Below are 16,716 nucleotides of genomic sequence, written 5' to 3'. Positions count from 1 at the left end.
TTTTTTTTTTGCCCCCCTCTGCTCAGGAATATTCCATGGCACTGCTCTTGATTTCTCACCGTCAAAACATAAATAGTCATTAAAGCACTTGAATCCACAGTAGTCTTGTCCTTAGCAAAGTTGGGAGGTTTTGCAAGATTTTTATAGCAGTCATCCAGAAAGGCCTGGCAGGCGGCCCTTGAGGATGGGGAAGACAGCTTTGTGCTTGGAATCCCACAGGAACTCCTCGCTGCTCCCTGCAGGAGCTGCCCGCACGCTGGTGGGGCCTTGTGTGCAGACTCAGTCATACCGTGGAGTCCCTGCCAGACTTTAGATGTGCGATCTTGGTCCGGCTGAGAAACGGATAAGCGATGCAGAGACCTCCTGCTGCCACGATGAAGCCCAAACTGCACCAGGCGCAGAAGATAGACCAGCTGTAGCCATGTTCTACGTCATCAGGCAGGCTATAAATCAGCTTGGGGAGCCGGTTCAAATCGTACGAGATACTGGCAGCGTACGTGCAGAGGGAAATGGTGCAAAATATCCCTGGAAGAATACAAAGAGAACAGAATGATCACTTACAGTTTTTCCCTCCTACAAGGCAAATAAATGCCAGACAGGCCTTTGTGAACACTGGAGCAGCGAGCAAGGCAAGCATTCCCAATTCATAAAGGATCCAGAATCCTTTCAGCTGAACGAATGCATTAAACATCGGCAACATTTCTATGTGCTAGACCCTAGGCGAAGGACCAGAGAAACAGAAATGAAAAAGATGAGGTTTTTGATATCTCGAATTATTCTGAATTATCTGCCTTGAACTCTCAGGGATGTTTGAGTACATTTTTTTTAAACTAAAAGCAATTTAATAAGGATTCTAACTATTTCAAGAAATAATATTCTGTAATTATTCAAACCTAATAGTTTCTATTTCTTTTTGCTCTATGCCTGATTTGGCACATTTCATGTAGTTACAATTATTACAAAAACTGATTTCTTTTTTAGTATTCTCATAAATTTATCACTTTGCTTATAAATAATCTTTTAAATGAACTCTTGTTACAAATTTTTACTCTTTTTTATTATTATTATTTTTTTTTGAAATTCAGATATACAGAGAGGAGGGGAGACAGAGAGGAAGATCTTCCATTGATGATTCACTCCCAAAGTGGCCACAATGGCCAGAGCTGAGCCAATCTGAAGCCAGGAGCTAGGAGCCTCTTCCAGGTCTCCCACACGGGTGCAAGGTTCCAAGGCTTTTGGGCCATCCTTGACTGCTTTCCCAGGCCACAGGCAGGGAGCTGGATGGGAAGTGGGGCTGCCAGAATTAGAACAGGGTGAGGACTTTTAGCTGCTAGGCTACCACACCAGAACCAAGCTGCTACATTAAAAAAAAAAAAAAGATACAGCATCTGACAGATATTCAAGTCTCAACAAATATATTTTAAAAAATTTTTTATTTTCTCTTTAATATTGCTTACAAGGGATACACCTCCATGTGGGCCTCTGATTAAGGTGGTAAGGGTCAGCTTTGGAGGAAGGTGGGTGGGACAAATGTTTCAGGGTTTTATTCCTCCTGAGCCCACAGGGGAGTCAGTGGATAGAGCTGCTCTTTGCTGTTAAACTACATCAGCACCCAGGGATGGGGGTGATTTCTAACAATGTCTTAGTGACCCCAACGTGGGGAATAATGTTATGAGAGTATTACTTCATTTTTTGTTTGTCTGTTTGTTTCCCGATAGTTCTGAGAAGCTGTTGGTTTCATCGTCCCAGGGTTGAGAAAATCTTTCCAGGGTCTGTTGGTTGACAGCGTCCACCTTAGTGCATTCACAGACCCGAGAGCATGCTGCAAAGCTTGGCCAGGAGAATTGTCCAACCTGTTCCGCTTTCCAGCCTCTGATGAGGCAGTTGATGTCCCCTGCAGGCCTAGATACACTCGCTGTCATATCCCCCATGTGCACCTGGACATGCTAGCAGTCCACTGCACAGGTACTAGCAACTGAGGAGGCCCAGTCCAGATAAATGCACTCTAAGGGTCAGATCACACATCCTGTGATATTTCCCTGTAGCCACGGTCTGAGTCCAGTGTCTAGTTGGGGAATCCCTCAAGAAACCTCACCTGGGGTGACCTCACACTCGACTGTCGTGTGCATCAGCCAATGCAGGGTCAGATTCAGTCTGTCACCTGCACCAGCCAACGCACGTACTGGTGGCTATAGCTGTCTGGTCAATGAACCAACAAGTGCTGCAGCCCAGCCCAGCCGCCCACCACAGACCCAGTCCTCACACACACCAGTGGGTGTTGCAGCCTAGCATGACAACCCGTCCTAACCCCTATCAGACCCACCCCAGTCCTAGTCTTTGTACATGCCTCTATGGCCTAGCCTGGCCCAGCCCACAGCCTATCCAGCTCTCATGCACACCCCAATCTTAGCTCAGCCCAATCTGCCCCCAGACCCAGTCCTCATGTATACCAATAGGTGCCTCCACCTATCCAGTCTGGCCTGCACCCAGCCCTGGTTCTTGTGCTCACCAGCAATAAGCACAGACTAGCAGGGGAGTACCCACAGTTCTGCCAACCCTGTCCCCAGCCTCGTATCTTATGTTTGTCAAAGGGTACTGTAGGCAAGCCTGACATGACTCACATCCAGTCCTGACATTTGCAAGTTGGTGTTGTGGCCTAGCTTGGCTAGCCAACACCCATTCTGTCTCTCATAAAAGTTAGCAGGTGCAGCATCCTAGCCTAGCCTGAATGCCTCCAGACCCAGCTCTCACACTCACCAGTGCAAACAGCAGTCCAACAAGGCAGTTCCCAAAGTTTCCCTAACAGGTTAACTCCCAGCCTTGGGTCTTGTGTGCCAGCAGGTGTTGCCATTTAGTCTGAGAAGGCCTGCCTCCAGTGTTGGCATTCACCAGCAGGTGCTACAGCCTGGCTTAGCCTAGTCTGTTTCCAATCCCAGCTCTCGCTGGCAGGTGCAGCAGCCTAGCCCAGCCAGGCCCACCCTCAGTCCGCACTGACGGGCATTTCAGTCCAACTTTCTCTGGCCTCTACCCTGTCCTGGCTCTCACTCATGCTAGTGTGTGCTGTGGACTGGCCCTGCCCAGCCCACCCCAGACGCAACTCATACATATGCCAACAGTGTTATAGCCTAGTCTAGTCTAGCCTGCTCTCAGCCCCAGCTCTCATGTTCACCAATGGAAGTTATGCCTAGTTGGGCAGTTCCCCTATTTCTCCTACCAGACCCACCCCCAGCAACAGATCTTGTGTGTGCAGGTGGGTGCCGCTACCCATACTGACCATCCCCTAATCTTGGCACTTGCTGGCAGGTAGTGATGCCTAGCCTGAATGACCCACACTCATTCCAGCTCTCACTGGGTACCACAGCCTTTTTTTTTTTTGAATAGGAGATGAAGAATTAAGCAATATAACTTGAGTCTGGAAAGAATTTGGGACTGATGTAAAATTGCCAAGAAGGAGATCATATCAACAGTTCAAAGTGCTGGCAATTTGAGTGACATAAGAAAAAGCAGCAAGAACCAAATTTCACTTTTCTGTCTACATTTATTTATTCTAAAATATTAAAATCAGAACCTTGACAAAAACCCTCCCTAAGCCTCAAACACAGCAATCACTTCAAGTGATGTTCTAAAGGTGTACATGTTTCTTTTCTACCATATTGTATATTCCTTTTTGGATAGCATGGGATCAGAATGAGACAGTTGCTGAACTGGAGCTGGGTAGTAAAAACAGACACTAGCACTCAGTCAAATATCAGAACCTTCAGATCTGTTGTTACGTGTCCTATGCAACTCTTCTTCATTTTCTGTGGGCAATGGAGGGAGCACCCATCTGCTAGGAGATTCCTTTGGCATCCTTAAGGACATAGGCCATACATCCAGTGAAGAGAGAGGTCCAGATTTTGGAACTGCAAGGTGACAGCTAGAAGTAGTAGGCCCTTTCCCTTTTGTTAACCTGCAGCTTTGGAGATCAAAAACACCAGCAGCAAAATTCAGGAGGAAAAAGAGATCACCTTATTGCCATTTTTTTTAAGTGCTAGAATCCTACTCCACTCAAATACTGTAAGGGCATATTGCCTGAATCCTTCTCCAAACGTGCAGTTACAAAATAATTGTCACCAATTAAAGGGATGTTTGATTTGAGATAATACAAGGTATTTCCTACACCTTGTCTAATTCTGTTTTTAAGATGTAAAGTGTATTGGATTTTTTTTAACAAGGATCAAATCTTCTGAATTCTCGCTTCACAAAGATATCACAAAGATACAGCAAAGATACCGTAACTTTGGGTTCTCCAAAAGAAAGATTAAACTGAAAAGCATTCTTTCATAAAAAAAAAAGAAAAAACCTCCACTGTTCTCCAACCTTGTAAATAACAAATGAATAAATGCTCTTACATCTACACAAATGCATTCACTGGCAACCAGAGACAGTGTTTGCAAATAACACTGGTAACAGAATAATGAACCCTGGTAACCGAGTAAAAGCCATTAGGAAAAACAGACCTCTCGTGTGTCAACAGGTAAAACATAACAGAAGACAGACACAGATAAAAGCCACTGCCTTACACAGATACCTCTCTGTACACGGCTCAGTGCCCCCCAAAGCAAGCATTTTTACAAACAACATTTTAATGACCTCTGAAAGCGGGAGTTCAAGCTTGGGCTTTTAAGCATCCTTTGATGTCTAAGTACATTACATTGAGAGGCAAACACTACATATACCCCAGCTCCTGCTCCACTCCTGATCGCCATGGAGCCTTCATTCTCTGAGTCTGAGTTTTGCCATCTGGATAAAAACAAGGGGCTTGGCTACCGAAGTCCCTGGCAGTGTTAAATCTCTGTGATCCCGTCAATCCAAAATAAAACGTGGAATATGACCACTTCCTAAAACTGCCTGATAAATTTAATAGTATTATGCAACTACAAAGTGGTTTTCCTTTCTGTACATACTCCCTTTGATCTTGCACTAAACGCTGATTACATTAGCGCTTCTCCCCCTGCCAACTCCATGAATCTGCTTTTGGCAAAATGAATCTTAGCATTACGCCACTGGTTCATACTGAACAGAAAAGGAATGTGAGAAACAATCTAATCTGAGAACGCCACCAAGATGAGGATTTCTCTCTGCCTTCAGTGTCACGAACAGTTGTGCCTGCCCCAGGCATTCGGTCGGTTCCTACCTCACAGACACTGGGAACTGTGGCACTAATAGAATTTATCTTTGTCCAAGCTGCCAGAGGGCTGAAGCTCCTCCCCCAAGCTCCATCTCTGCTAGTGAGCCACGGGATTTCAAGGCATGCTTACTGCTTTACTCTCAGGCTTAGGTCCCTCTTGCCTTACAGCTACGAGCTTCCCTTGGTCTTTTGTGTATTTATCTTTTCAAAATTTTATTTTCGATGATGTTTACATAATTAATTAGGGTGAGAAGGGCCAAGGACTAGGGAAAGGTGGGTGAGAGCATTGTTTCCAAATTTTCTTTTTCTCCTTCCTGTACCTGCGGGAGGTGGGAGATAAGGAGAGAAGCCACACCCAGCCTTCCAACCATCTTATTACACAAGGGTAGGCAAAGGCCACCCAATGTCATCCCAGGGTCCTCAGTGTAGAGCATGCTCCAAGGGTACCGATCAAGTTCTTTCAATAGTTCTGAGATGCTGTCAATCTCCCAATCCAAGGGTGAGGAAATCCTACCAAGATCCATTGGCTGACACAGTCCACCTTAGAGTCTCTATTTGCCCAGATATTTGCTGTCAACACTTGGCTGGGGGTAATTGTCCAATTTGTTCTGCCCTCTTTCTTCTGCTATGGTACCAAATGTCCTCTGCAGGCCCCCAATGTAATGCCATATCCTCCATGTGCATCTGTATATGCTATCCACTATTCCATCTTAGCCATTGAGGTAGCCCAGTTCTGATATATGCACTGTACAGTCAGACCACAGATCCTACAATTCTTCCCATGGTTGGAGTTCTAATTTGAGTGATTCAGTTGGTGGAGGGGGGGGTGGATCCTGAAAGAAACCTTGTCTGAAGTGATTCCAGACCTGACTCTTATAGGTGCTTTGTCAGCACGAGGTCCAGCTCTGTCAGTCACCCACATCGACCTATGCACACACTGGTCTTTTGGGGTCAGTTCTGTTTCCGGTCACATCTCTTACGTAAACAAATGGGTGCTGCAGCCCAGCCCAACCTTACCCACCACACTCGGCCCTCTTGTATACCAGCAGGAACTGAAATAACCCCTAATAACTCCCACTAGGCCTTCCCCAGCCTTGGTTCCTGTGCTTGCCTGTTTGTGTAGCAGACTGGTCCACTCTGTCCCACAACCCAATCAGCTCTCCTACATGTCAATGGGCATTGAAGCCTAGCTCAACCCAACTGACCCCACTATCCAACCCACACTCGTGCCAGTGAGTCCCACTGCTTATCAAGCCAGGTCTGCTGCCAGCCCTGGTTGTTTTGCTCACAGTGGGAGTTGCAACCCATCAGAGCACACAGTTTCCCTACTGGGCCCAGTCCCAGGCCTGGATCTTGCACTCTCCAGGTGGTTCTCCATTTTAGCTTGACAGGATTTTCCCCCAGTCCCAGCACTTGCCAGCTGATGCTGTAGCCTACACTTACCCTGGCTTATGCATGCCCCAGTGATACAGTCAAGTTCATGCCAGCAATACCACAGCCTATGCCTTATTTACTCAATTGTATCCATTTTACAGTGAAATAGTATGTATGTCTCTGTTATCAGGTAAATTCTTTTCAGGATAAGGTACTCATCCAAGGATGAGAGCTTGTCTGTGTCTTGGTCCCTTTATTCACTCACTTGAAGGGGCAGAGGGCAGGTCTATGCGCTCACAGGCATGCCTCCTTGCTGCCCTTCCCTCTGCCCACAAATCCCACGTGCTGGCCCCAGTGACCTCTTTTCTCCTGCCAAGGTGCTCTTGAACTTGTTCTGAGTGGAAGGAAAGCAAAGAAGGAGACATGAACAGGAAGAGCACTATTTAAGAGCTCCTGCCACATTATTCCTGCCACTATTTGTGGGAGCGCAGGACCACCTGTGATAACTTGAAGGAAGTGTTCACTCGTGGACAAAGCATTGTATCCAACTCATTCAGCAAGCTTTTTAAGTGAAGCTGAACACATTCAAGATGTTTTAAAAAGTGGGGAAAAAAGCAATCTTTCAAATTGGAAGACATCAAGGAGAAGCATTGTCTGAAATGAAAGATGCCTAGTGTAGCTGGATTCACAGATTGGAATCTATATTGGGAATTCTCCCATAGGTTCCACATCCACACCTCACAGACTTCAGTGTAGGACTCTGCTAGAGCCACCATGACGAAGTACTACAGGTCAGGTGGTTAAACCACAGAAATGTACTTTGTCACATGACTAGAGGCGAGGAATCTGAGACCCAGGTGTGAACCACATTGCTTTCTTCTGAAATTCCCATCCAGGTTTGTAGAAGGCCTCTTTTCCCTATGTCTTCACACGATCTTCCCTCTGCAAGTATATGGATTTCCTCTTGTTTAAGAGCCCCAGCATGCCGAGTTAGGGCCTGCCCTCATAACCTAATTTACATTAGCTTTCCCTGCAAAGACATTATTTCCAAATAAGCTCACATTCTGAGGCACTCTCTAGGGGATGGGACTTCAACATTAGAGTTTGGAAGAAACACGGCTCAGCCCATAATACTGTGTGTGTGTGTGTGTGTGTGTGTGTGTGTGTGTGTGTGTGTGTGTGTAGTCAGCAAATGAACTACATTTCTACACCTCTTATAGATCATCATAGGACTATGTTCTTACTTGATCAGATATTCACATTTATCGAGTAGCTATGATGTCTAAGATAAAGTTCTAATTGCTTAGGAAAGTTCTGGTTGGGGGCAGCCATAAATGGTTCAACACTGATGTGGTCAGGAATCTAACGTATTCCTTCTACTCTGCTTTCCTGCATGCGTCTCTCACTAAAGTTATAGATTCCAACTTCCTGTAAATTCTGTCTGTTGTCTAACAAAGCCAAGCACATATAGATCTAAGAAAATCTTCTAACCAAAATTGACTTCTGCAATACCTTGACATTCTATTAACTTCAGTGCCACTTTGTTCCAACTTACCCCCCTGCAGTTATTACTCTTGATGATAGCGAACTCTTGATGGTAGCAACCTCATCATGCGGGTCATGTGATGGGATATGAGTAGATAAACAGAAAGCCCCTCATACTCAAAAAGCTCCAGATGCGAGGGGCCATCCCTCAGGCCCAAAAGAAGAGATGCCAGCTCTCCCGCCTCCCGGGACTTACCTTTCCCTGACTTAGCTGAAAACTTCAGCTCCGGAGGTGACCCGGGGGGTGGGGGGGAGCGGGAAAGAGATCCTGAGTTGTGAGTGGCTGCTGGCTAGTGCTGCGAACATCTTCAAAAGAGTGAATAATTACTGGCTCCCTGTCAGGCCCTGTATGCAGCTACTTCGCTCATAAAATATTAAAATGCTTTCTGCCCATATACTTAATTAGAAGATAGCATGATATCATAGAAGTGTGGGGCTGGAAGGGAAATTTTCTGACCAGGACAACAGTAAGTTTATCATCCCAGAAAATCAACCTCATTTCTTGTCCTAAAATCCTCCAGGCCCCTGTGGCTAAGATGTAATTAGGGTAACAAGGCCCAGTCTTCTGGCCACCTGTCTTTGATGCACTTAAAAGGCTGAAAGCAGAAAAACCCTCTTTGTTCTGGTTAGCCTATGTGATAAATGACGTAACTGCAAAACCCAAAGGAATGGGCATTGATTCCCCCGCCCTCACTCCTTCATAAGACGGCAGCCTGCCTATCGTTCTGGTCCCTTTGTCCTTCTAGCAAAAACATCTCCTGTTACTTTTCAGACCGATTACTCAAAACATCCGTGCCAACATTGTTTTAACTAAATTGGCAGAATTAATGAGGCCAAATTCTAAATCCAGATCCACATCTGTAAGTCCTAAATCCAAAGCCCAGGCAAGCTTTTACTAGGCGATTGCAGCCATCTCTTTCAGTGGTAACACTTGGTCTACGGACAGGGGTTATTCCAGTGCCCACTGGTCCTGCCTCCTGTGAATATTCATATGATTCGCTGCAGAAATACTCATGCTGTTGATTTCAGATGCCACGCAAAACCTTGCTGAGGCTGTTAGATTATTTACGGTGGATGCATCATATTACCTTTCTACAATAGCTTTGTTAAAATCTTGAATTCCAAAACAAACACCACTGCAGTTTCAGATAAGGCATGGATCTGTAGTTTTTAAGATATCAGTGATTCAATATACCTCCAATGAATGCATTAAAAAAAAAAATTTGGATGCATCGAAGCAAAAGAACGGATCACACAAGGTGAGAACCTTGTCAGGCCAGCAGTGATATGTGCTATGGAACTCTTCCAGAATGGTACTGGCCGTGAGGCCCCCACCAACAGAGGTCCAACTTCTATCAGATGTAATCTTAGTGTATTAAAGATAGCAAAAGTCATAGAGCAGAAACACAAAATCCATACTTTAAAAATATTTGGGTATGGCTGCCCCGCACAGAGGTTAAGACAACAGTTAGGACACCCACGTCTTTTATCAGAGTGCCTGGGTCTGAGTTCCAGCTTCACTTCCTGTTCTAGATTTTTTGCACACGCAGACCCTGCGAGGCAGTGGTGACAGCACAAGTAGTTGGGTCCCTGTCACTGGTGTGAGATGCCACGATTGGGAGCCTGGTTCCCAGGTAATGTGGGAGTGAATCAGTGAATGGGAGACCTTTGTTTCTCTGCCTCTCAAATAACAACAAAAAAAGTATGTATTAATTAAATTTATTCCTTTCAAGTATTTGTAACTTAAAGTATAATAATTGTCATTGTCTGGCTATAGCGATTTAATAAAACGCATCATGACTGTACAGGCTTTCATGGGTACCCCATAGGCAGCATGGCCTACTAAGGGGCAGAAATTCCAAACTTCTCTCAACCTCTGTGTGCGTACAACCCCAAAAGACATGATATCAAAATCCTAAAGATGAAGCCTTAAGGGTGTGAGGCCTGCCTCTGGTCCTGCTGGAGGACCCTGTATGAGAGTCCAGGGGGGAGAAAAGGGAACAGGATCCGACTCCCTGATGTGAACTGATAGTCACTGTTCCACATATAGGTACTAAAGCGCTACTGCAGACAAAGAGGCTGAAGGAGAAAGGTTCCAAAGTTTGTGTTTCACCAGTGCATACTGTCACATCACTGCCGTTCTTCACTGAAGTTCAGGCACAGAATGAAGATGCCAGCACTTTAGATGGGGCTATGTTTAGCATCAAAAATCTGTGGGCGGGAGCTGACTGGAACTGCTGAAGACATTCTGCTTAATTAAAATCAATTCTTTTCACTCCTCTCTGTTCTGTCTGCTACTGCATGTGAAGGTCCTACAGCTAATTTATCTCACACACCAGATTAATGCTGCTATCTCAGCGACTCCAAAGGAAATTCCAAAGGTGAGATTTGCAGTAGCAAAAACAAAATGACCATCTCTAAATTCCATAGCAAGGCACTACATGAATAAATACAAGGTTACCCCAAAAAGTTCATGAAAAACAGAATTCAAATAAGCTTATTTGAGGGCAATCATTTTCTTGAATTACATTTATAAATAGGAGTTCTCAAAGAGTTCACTGAAAATATATATTGTGAAAAAAAAAAATTCTGCATGAGTTTCAGATGTTTGGAAGTACCTCTGTATGTCACCTGGCTGTCAGGGTGAACCCAGGGGTGAACATTCACCTTCCTTCTAGGCTGGCCCCTCAGCTTCCCAAGGACCATTCATTCACTGAGCTTTCATGACTTGTGACTTGTTTTAATGCTAACAACTATTTTACACGCTAAGAACATCTTACACTATCCCAAGTACTACCTGTATTAAAAGTATTCTTGTAATAAACGTGTTCTTTCAATAAAGTGTTTTACTCCACAGGAGTAGTTTCTAGAACCCAGAGCCTCTCTCATTGTTCCTGACAATGGGTTGTGATGTCTCTTGCCAGGGATGACAGAAGCAAATCTGTAGTTTTTCTTCTTTTTGGATGTATATAGAGACAAGAATCTGGAAAACTGGGGTACAGCTAATAAAGGGGCAGGGAATACTAATGAGTATTAAGCACCAACACAGGTTTCAAGAAATCCTCTGGCTAGCACAGTCTCTTTGTATGCTGCTTTCGTGGCTTACTCAAATTTTGCCTTTAAATTTTTTTATTTATTTTAAAAATGTATTTGAAAGGCAGAGAGACAAAGATCTCTCTGCTGGTTCATCCTCCAAATGGCCACAATAACCATGGCTGGGCCAAAACAAAGCCAGGAGCTCAGAACTCAACCCAGGTCTCCCACACCGGCACAGTGACCCAATCATTGTGGCCGTTTGTGTGGTGAACCAATGGATGGAAGATTTCTCTCTCTCTCTCTTACTCTTTTTCTTACTTACATCCCCTCTCTCCATAACTCTTTATTGAAATAAATAAAAGGAATGAAGATTCAGCCACCGCCTGCGTCTTCCACTGCGATGGGTCCCTCCCTTCACTCTTTCCAACCACATTGCTCTTCTTTCCATAGTTCAAATTGACCCTCCTGGCCTTCAGCTGAGGACTAGTGGCTTCCACAGCCAGCAGCACACTCCCAACGGATGGCTGCTTCTCAGGATCTAGCTTAGAAATCACACCTCAGTGAAGCCTTGCCCAACCCCCTACTTGATCACAGCTTTGCTTGTGATCACCAATCATTGTGTTTGTCTCCTCACAGGAAAAATGGCCAAGAATCTTGTCTGCTTCGCTTTTTGTATGCTTGATGCATAGCAAGCCCTCAAGGGAATATCTATGGAGGGAAGCAGATAATGGTTTTAGGTGAGGGCACTTCAAGAAGTTCACAGAAAATGCACCTTGAGCAATAAGTGATTCTCATGGTAGCACATGCCATTTATCCCATCAAATCAGTAACCTTCATCCTTGTACATCAAAGTCAACATATCTTTCAACACCATTTTCTGTGAGCTTTTGGAAGCATCCTATAGACAGAAATGGTGCCCATGTCATCACCACTAAGCCATCTACTGAACTCTCGGCCAGGAATGAGTTAGGATGGTCTATAAGCTTGTCTCTCCTGGACGGCTCCTTATAATTAATGGCTCATGTTCACCCAGAGACTGGACTGAGGTTTTGGTGCAGCATGAAAGAATAAAATGGAAAAATACAAACCTGGCTCATGCAGAGATTAAAGCTACTAGCAAACCATGATGGAGCAATTGGTGCTGCATTTTGTTGTTTTCTTGGAATTCTGAATTACCCAGCTACGTCAAATGACCTTCGGGTGGCTTTTTTCACAGCTGGAAGCAACACTAACAGAGCAGCCTTCACCTTGGCAGGGAGAGGTGGCACAAGGTGTGCAACATACCTGTCATGAGGAACAGCAGTCCTGCCACATGCTGGGTTAGGCTTTCTTCCCAGAAGAAACTGACTGTGGCCACAATGCAGCCACACAGGAGGACAGCGACAGCCATGCCCAGGAAGCCAGCTGTGATTCTTCTCAAATCTAGTTTTGAAACAGAAAGACACATTCACAATCAGAAGAGACAGGAAAGCGACTGAAAATGAAAGAACCAAGAGCTCTGTGTACATTGTATGTGTGATGACAACTGGTAAGTAACACAGACAGGGTTAGGGCTCACAGGTGACAGGTGACGATAGCCAAGGAATGCTCTTCCCTGGCATTTTGCGAAAGCACAGATGGGGTGTAACCAGAGGAGGGGTCACAGTCCAGCCTCTGTAAGTCTGTGGAGAAAGTCATGGCAAGTAGAGAGTGGAGGAGGAGACAGCCCTAGGGAAACTCAGCTAGCCAGTATATCTCAGTAAACTGGGAGGGAGGAAGACTGAGAAATATCTTCATTAGCTGTAAATAGCAGCAATAGAAATGTAGATTGATACCACTGTAATGACTAAGAATGTATCTGGCTTTGGGGGAGGATTCTCAAAATGGAGCCGTAGTGAAACAGAATTTTATCCGCAGACCATGGATTCCAGTCATTTGTTTTCATTTACAACTACTCTTACCTATGGCCAAAAATTATTTGAGACAGGCAAAGGCAATTGAGATGATTGAGACAGTGGCCCAAAGCACACAAGTGAGACATGAGCTTGTAAGTACACCTTCCCCTAAAACCCAAACATCCATAACTCAGGTTGAGGAAGCGACTGTCCTCATGGGACAAGCCACCCACAGGAGCCCGTCTGTTGCAAAAACTGGCCACATGTATCTGGATACTTGTCTTCCCATTGCAGAAATAACATTCCCATGGTCCATCTGCTGGTTATTCTTTCACCCTTCAATTTCTTTCCTCCTCTTTTCACTTTAAGAACAAAACTGATTTGAAACATCATTAGCTCAATGTCTATGAGTCTCTTTGAAGCAGCAGATCCCATCATTCAGACAACAGCGCAGCGCTGTTGTCCCTGAGGACAGGCAACAGGTCTGGGCAAATGCCCATTCGGAGCCTCAACAAAGCGCACGCTGCACTCTTTGAAGTGTGGAAGAGGCTGGGCAGCTGTCTCCTCACAGGTTGGTGCAATTCCTGGGCATCTTAGGGGTGTGGCCTATAGAATGGATGACAGCAGCAACCGGTCTGTCTCTTAACATCCCAGCTACACACTGATCATTCTGTTTCTCAAAGGAGAGTTTTCATCTCCAGCTCAGAGAACTCAAATTCAATTAGTGCCTCTCTGCCTAGAGGAGGAAACAGAAACACGCAGAGCAGAGGGCCAGGATGAGCAATAATTGCAAGCCGCTGAGTTCCATGGTAAGGCTGTACGTGGTCTGGAGACACCCACAGCTGAGCAGGTATAGCCAGCATTATCTCACCAACTTTCAAATTCCCTGTGGTTTGAGTGATGTTTCTATTTTGCAGGACTGTTACAAAACACAAGGTAGAGATGGGATCCCTGTCACATGGGATTAGCATTGGTACCAGACATGCTAAGCTTCTCCAGGAAATGTGGCACAGATCACTAAGTGTGACTTGATTGGAAAGATTCCTGTTAAGAGCATCACTTCCTCAGAACCCTGAGAAGAATTATGAAAAGAATGCTCAAATACTACCTTATTGGATACTGATGGTACTCAAACTCTCAGAATAAAGAGATGAGATTCTGGGGCTGGCATGGTGGTGTAACAGGCTAATTCTCTGCCTGCAGTGCAGGAATCTCAGGAGTGCTGGTTCAAGTCCTGGCTGCTGCACTGCTGATCCAGCTTCCTGCTTATGACCTGAGAAGGCAGCAAAGTATGACTCAAGTACCTGGGCCCCTCTACCCACATTGGAGACCCAGAAAGAAGCTCCAGCTATTGTGGCCATTTGGGGAGTGAAACAGCAGATGAAAAAAAAATCTGTCTCTTACTCTCTCTTTAAAATCTATTTTTCAAATAAAATAAATCTTTTTTTTTAAGGGATGAGATCTTTGCTCAGGATTCTGTGACGCTCTTTTTCTCACTTGATTAAGACCATTAACTATGTGGCTCTTTGGATAGATGATTATGACCAACAACTCCAAACACACTCAAAAGAATGAAGATGTCAGACAGCCTAAACAAGACACTCTGTCCTGCTGAGAAATTGTGATTAACATCTACCAGTGAGAAAGAACTTTCAGGAACCCACACTGTTCAAAAATAGACCAATGACTTTCCAAGTCGCAAAGCTGCTGCTCACAATGAGACCGTCACTGGAGCAACCCCAGGAGAGCTTGCGTGCAAGTGTTTGGGATTTCTAGTGGAGCCTTTTGGTTTGCACCGGGGTCTGCGTATGGAATGAGACTCAGCTTGCATTTCTTCTGTGGCTTTGGTCATCAAACAAGGTCACTTGGGCTGTTGCTACTTATCTTATTGGAAAATGATGACATATCTACTATCTACTGCTTGGGGTGACTAAGACAGCTTGGTATTTTTTTATTCTTTTTCTGTTTTTTTTTTTTTTTTTTTTTGCTGATGGAACTATCCATCAGCAGGCTACTTGAATCAACCGTTTTTGGGTAGCTATCAGCCTTCTTTAGTTTCACACTGCATGTCGCTCCCTAGAGTTTCAGGTTTCCCTGACAGTGAAAAAGAGCAGTTCCTTCCACTGAAAGGTAAAGGTTAACTGACACCCTCTGAGAAAATTACAACGTAACTAACACTCATGAAGATGTTCTAGCAGAAATGCCGACATCTGAGATACACACAGTAGCGAAAGTAAATATTGTATAAACAAAACAGAAAACGAGAGCATGTAAGGTATAATTTTCTTGGATCCCTAGGATGGGTGTATAAGCAAATCCTCATAGCTCGGGACTCTTGTTGGCTGCTGTGTGAGAAAGCACCAGGGCAGACAGGCACACTGTTTCACAGAGTCCCACCCCTGCACTGGTAAGCAGGGTGTGTCCACAGTGCAGTGAAATGATCCTTGGAGTCTCTGGTGAGGGCTGGCTGGGCCCAGAGGAGTACACAGAGGAGTACATCACATCTCAGTCTAGGGGCCTTGGAGCACTTTCTGTCCAGAGAGCCACCATTTCCTCTTGGGCCATTTCCCAGAAATACTTACGAAGCAGGTGCCATTCATCTTGCTGTATTGTCTTGGTTAAATTGAAAGGAATGTTTCGTAAGCGGATGGGCTGTGAAAAGTGGTACTTGATAGCTGTGCATCGCTGGGCAATACCTGCAGGGAAATAAGAAATGCAATTTACTATTCATTTGCAATAGAATTCTGGAGACCTAAGGCAGAATAATGGATTCTACACTGAGCCGAATTTCAGAAAGAAAGAAAATCTCTCAATTACTTTCATTAGCAGAGATAAGGTCAGTTAAAAAAAAAAATCTAAAACATGAAATAATTTTCAAAACCATGTTTCTTTTTTTATTATATTATATTTTTAGCCATTTTAAAAAATTAATAACATTGTATTATGTGACACAATTTTATAGGTACTGGGATTCCCCCCACCCCTCCCACAACCCTCCCCCTATGGTGGATTCCTCCACCTTGTTGCGTAACCACAGTTCAAGTTCAGTTGAGATTCCTTCATTGCAAGCATATACCAAGCATACAGTCCATCATCTTATTGTCCGGGTAAGTTCAACGGCTTCTTGGGGAGACCTTCTCTGGTCTGAAGGTAGAGCCAACAGAGTAAAATCCCGATCAATTAAAAGCCCCAACATAACGTCAGCAACAATTTTTAACGTTATGAAATTAATTGACATAGTATTGAGTAAACAATATGTTAAAAATAATGCAAGTTCTTAACCACATCCTGTGACTACTGCATTGACATTTCAACAATTGAGGTACAAAACAGTTATAGGAGGGGTGTGCAGAGAAATCTTCAATACCTTAGTGAGGAGTACTTACTCTTTGTGTCCTACCTAGTAAGGTATGTGTGAGTCCACGCTGACTCACATATTGTATTTCATAAGGATCTGTACCCTTCCCTAAAGAGGATATGTATTGGCTAAATGCAAAACTCCTCAAGGAGGGTCCTGCACCATAGTCTGGTGGCTGAAGTCCTTGCCTTGCATGCACCAGGAACTCATATAGGCACAGGTTCTATTCCTGGCTGCTCCACTTCCTCCCAACTCCTTGCTTGTAGCCTGGGAAAGCAGTTGATGATAGCCAAAAGTCTTGGGTCCCTGCACCTATGTGGATGACCCAGAAGAAGCTCCTAGCTTCAGATTGGCTTAGC

The 16,716-nt window shown here is 44.6% G+C and overlaps 1 protein-coding gene across 1 annotated transcript in view; it reads right to left on the bottom strand.

Annotated features, from left to right (window-relative positions):
- Positions 1 to 283: 283 nt before the first annotated feature.
- Positions 284 to 16,716, bottom strand: part of TMEM178A (transmembrane protein 178A) — a 57,545-nt gene continuing 41,112 nt past the window's right edge. Inside the window, exons 2-4 of the mRNA XM_040993988.1 lie at positions 15,582 to 15,695; positions 12,410 to 12,547; positions 284 to 525 (exon numbers count right to left, since the gene is read on the bottom strand). Coding sequence (XP_040849922.1) covers positions 284 to 525; positions 12,410 to 12,547; positions 15,582 to 15,695 — 494 coding nt within the window. The remainder of the gene's footprint in view (positions 526 to 12,409; positions 12,548 to 15,581; positions 15,696 to 16,716) is intronic.

Source organism: Ochotona curzoniae, unplaced genomic scaffold (assembly GCF_017591425.1).
Source record: "Ochotona curzoniae isolate NIBS_2020 unplaced genomic scaffold, NIBS_Ocur_1.0 contig_883, whole genome shotgun sequence".
Taxonomy (NCBI): domain Eukaryota; kingdom Metazoa; phylum Chordata; class Mammalia; order Lagomorpha; family Ochotonidae; genus Ochotona; species Ochotona curzoniae.
This window is presented reverse-complemented; position numbering and strand designations above follow the sequence as displayed.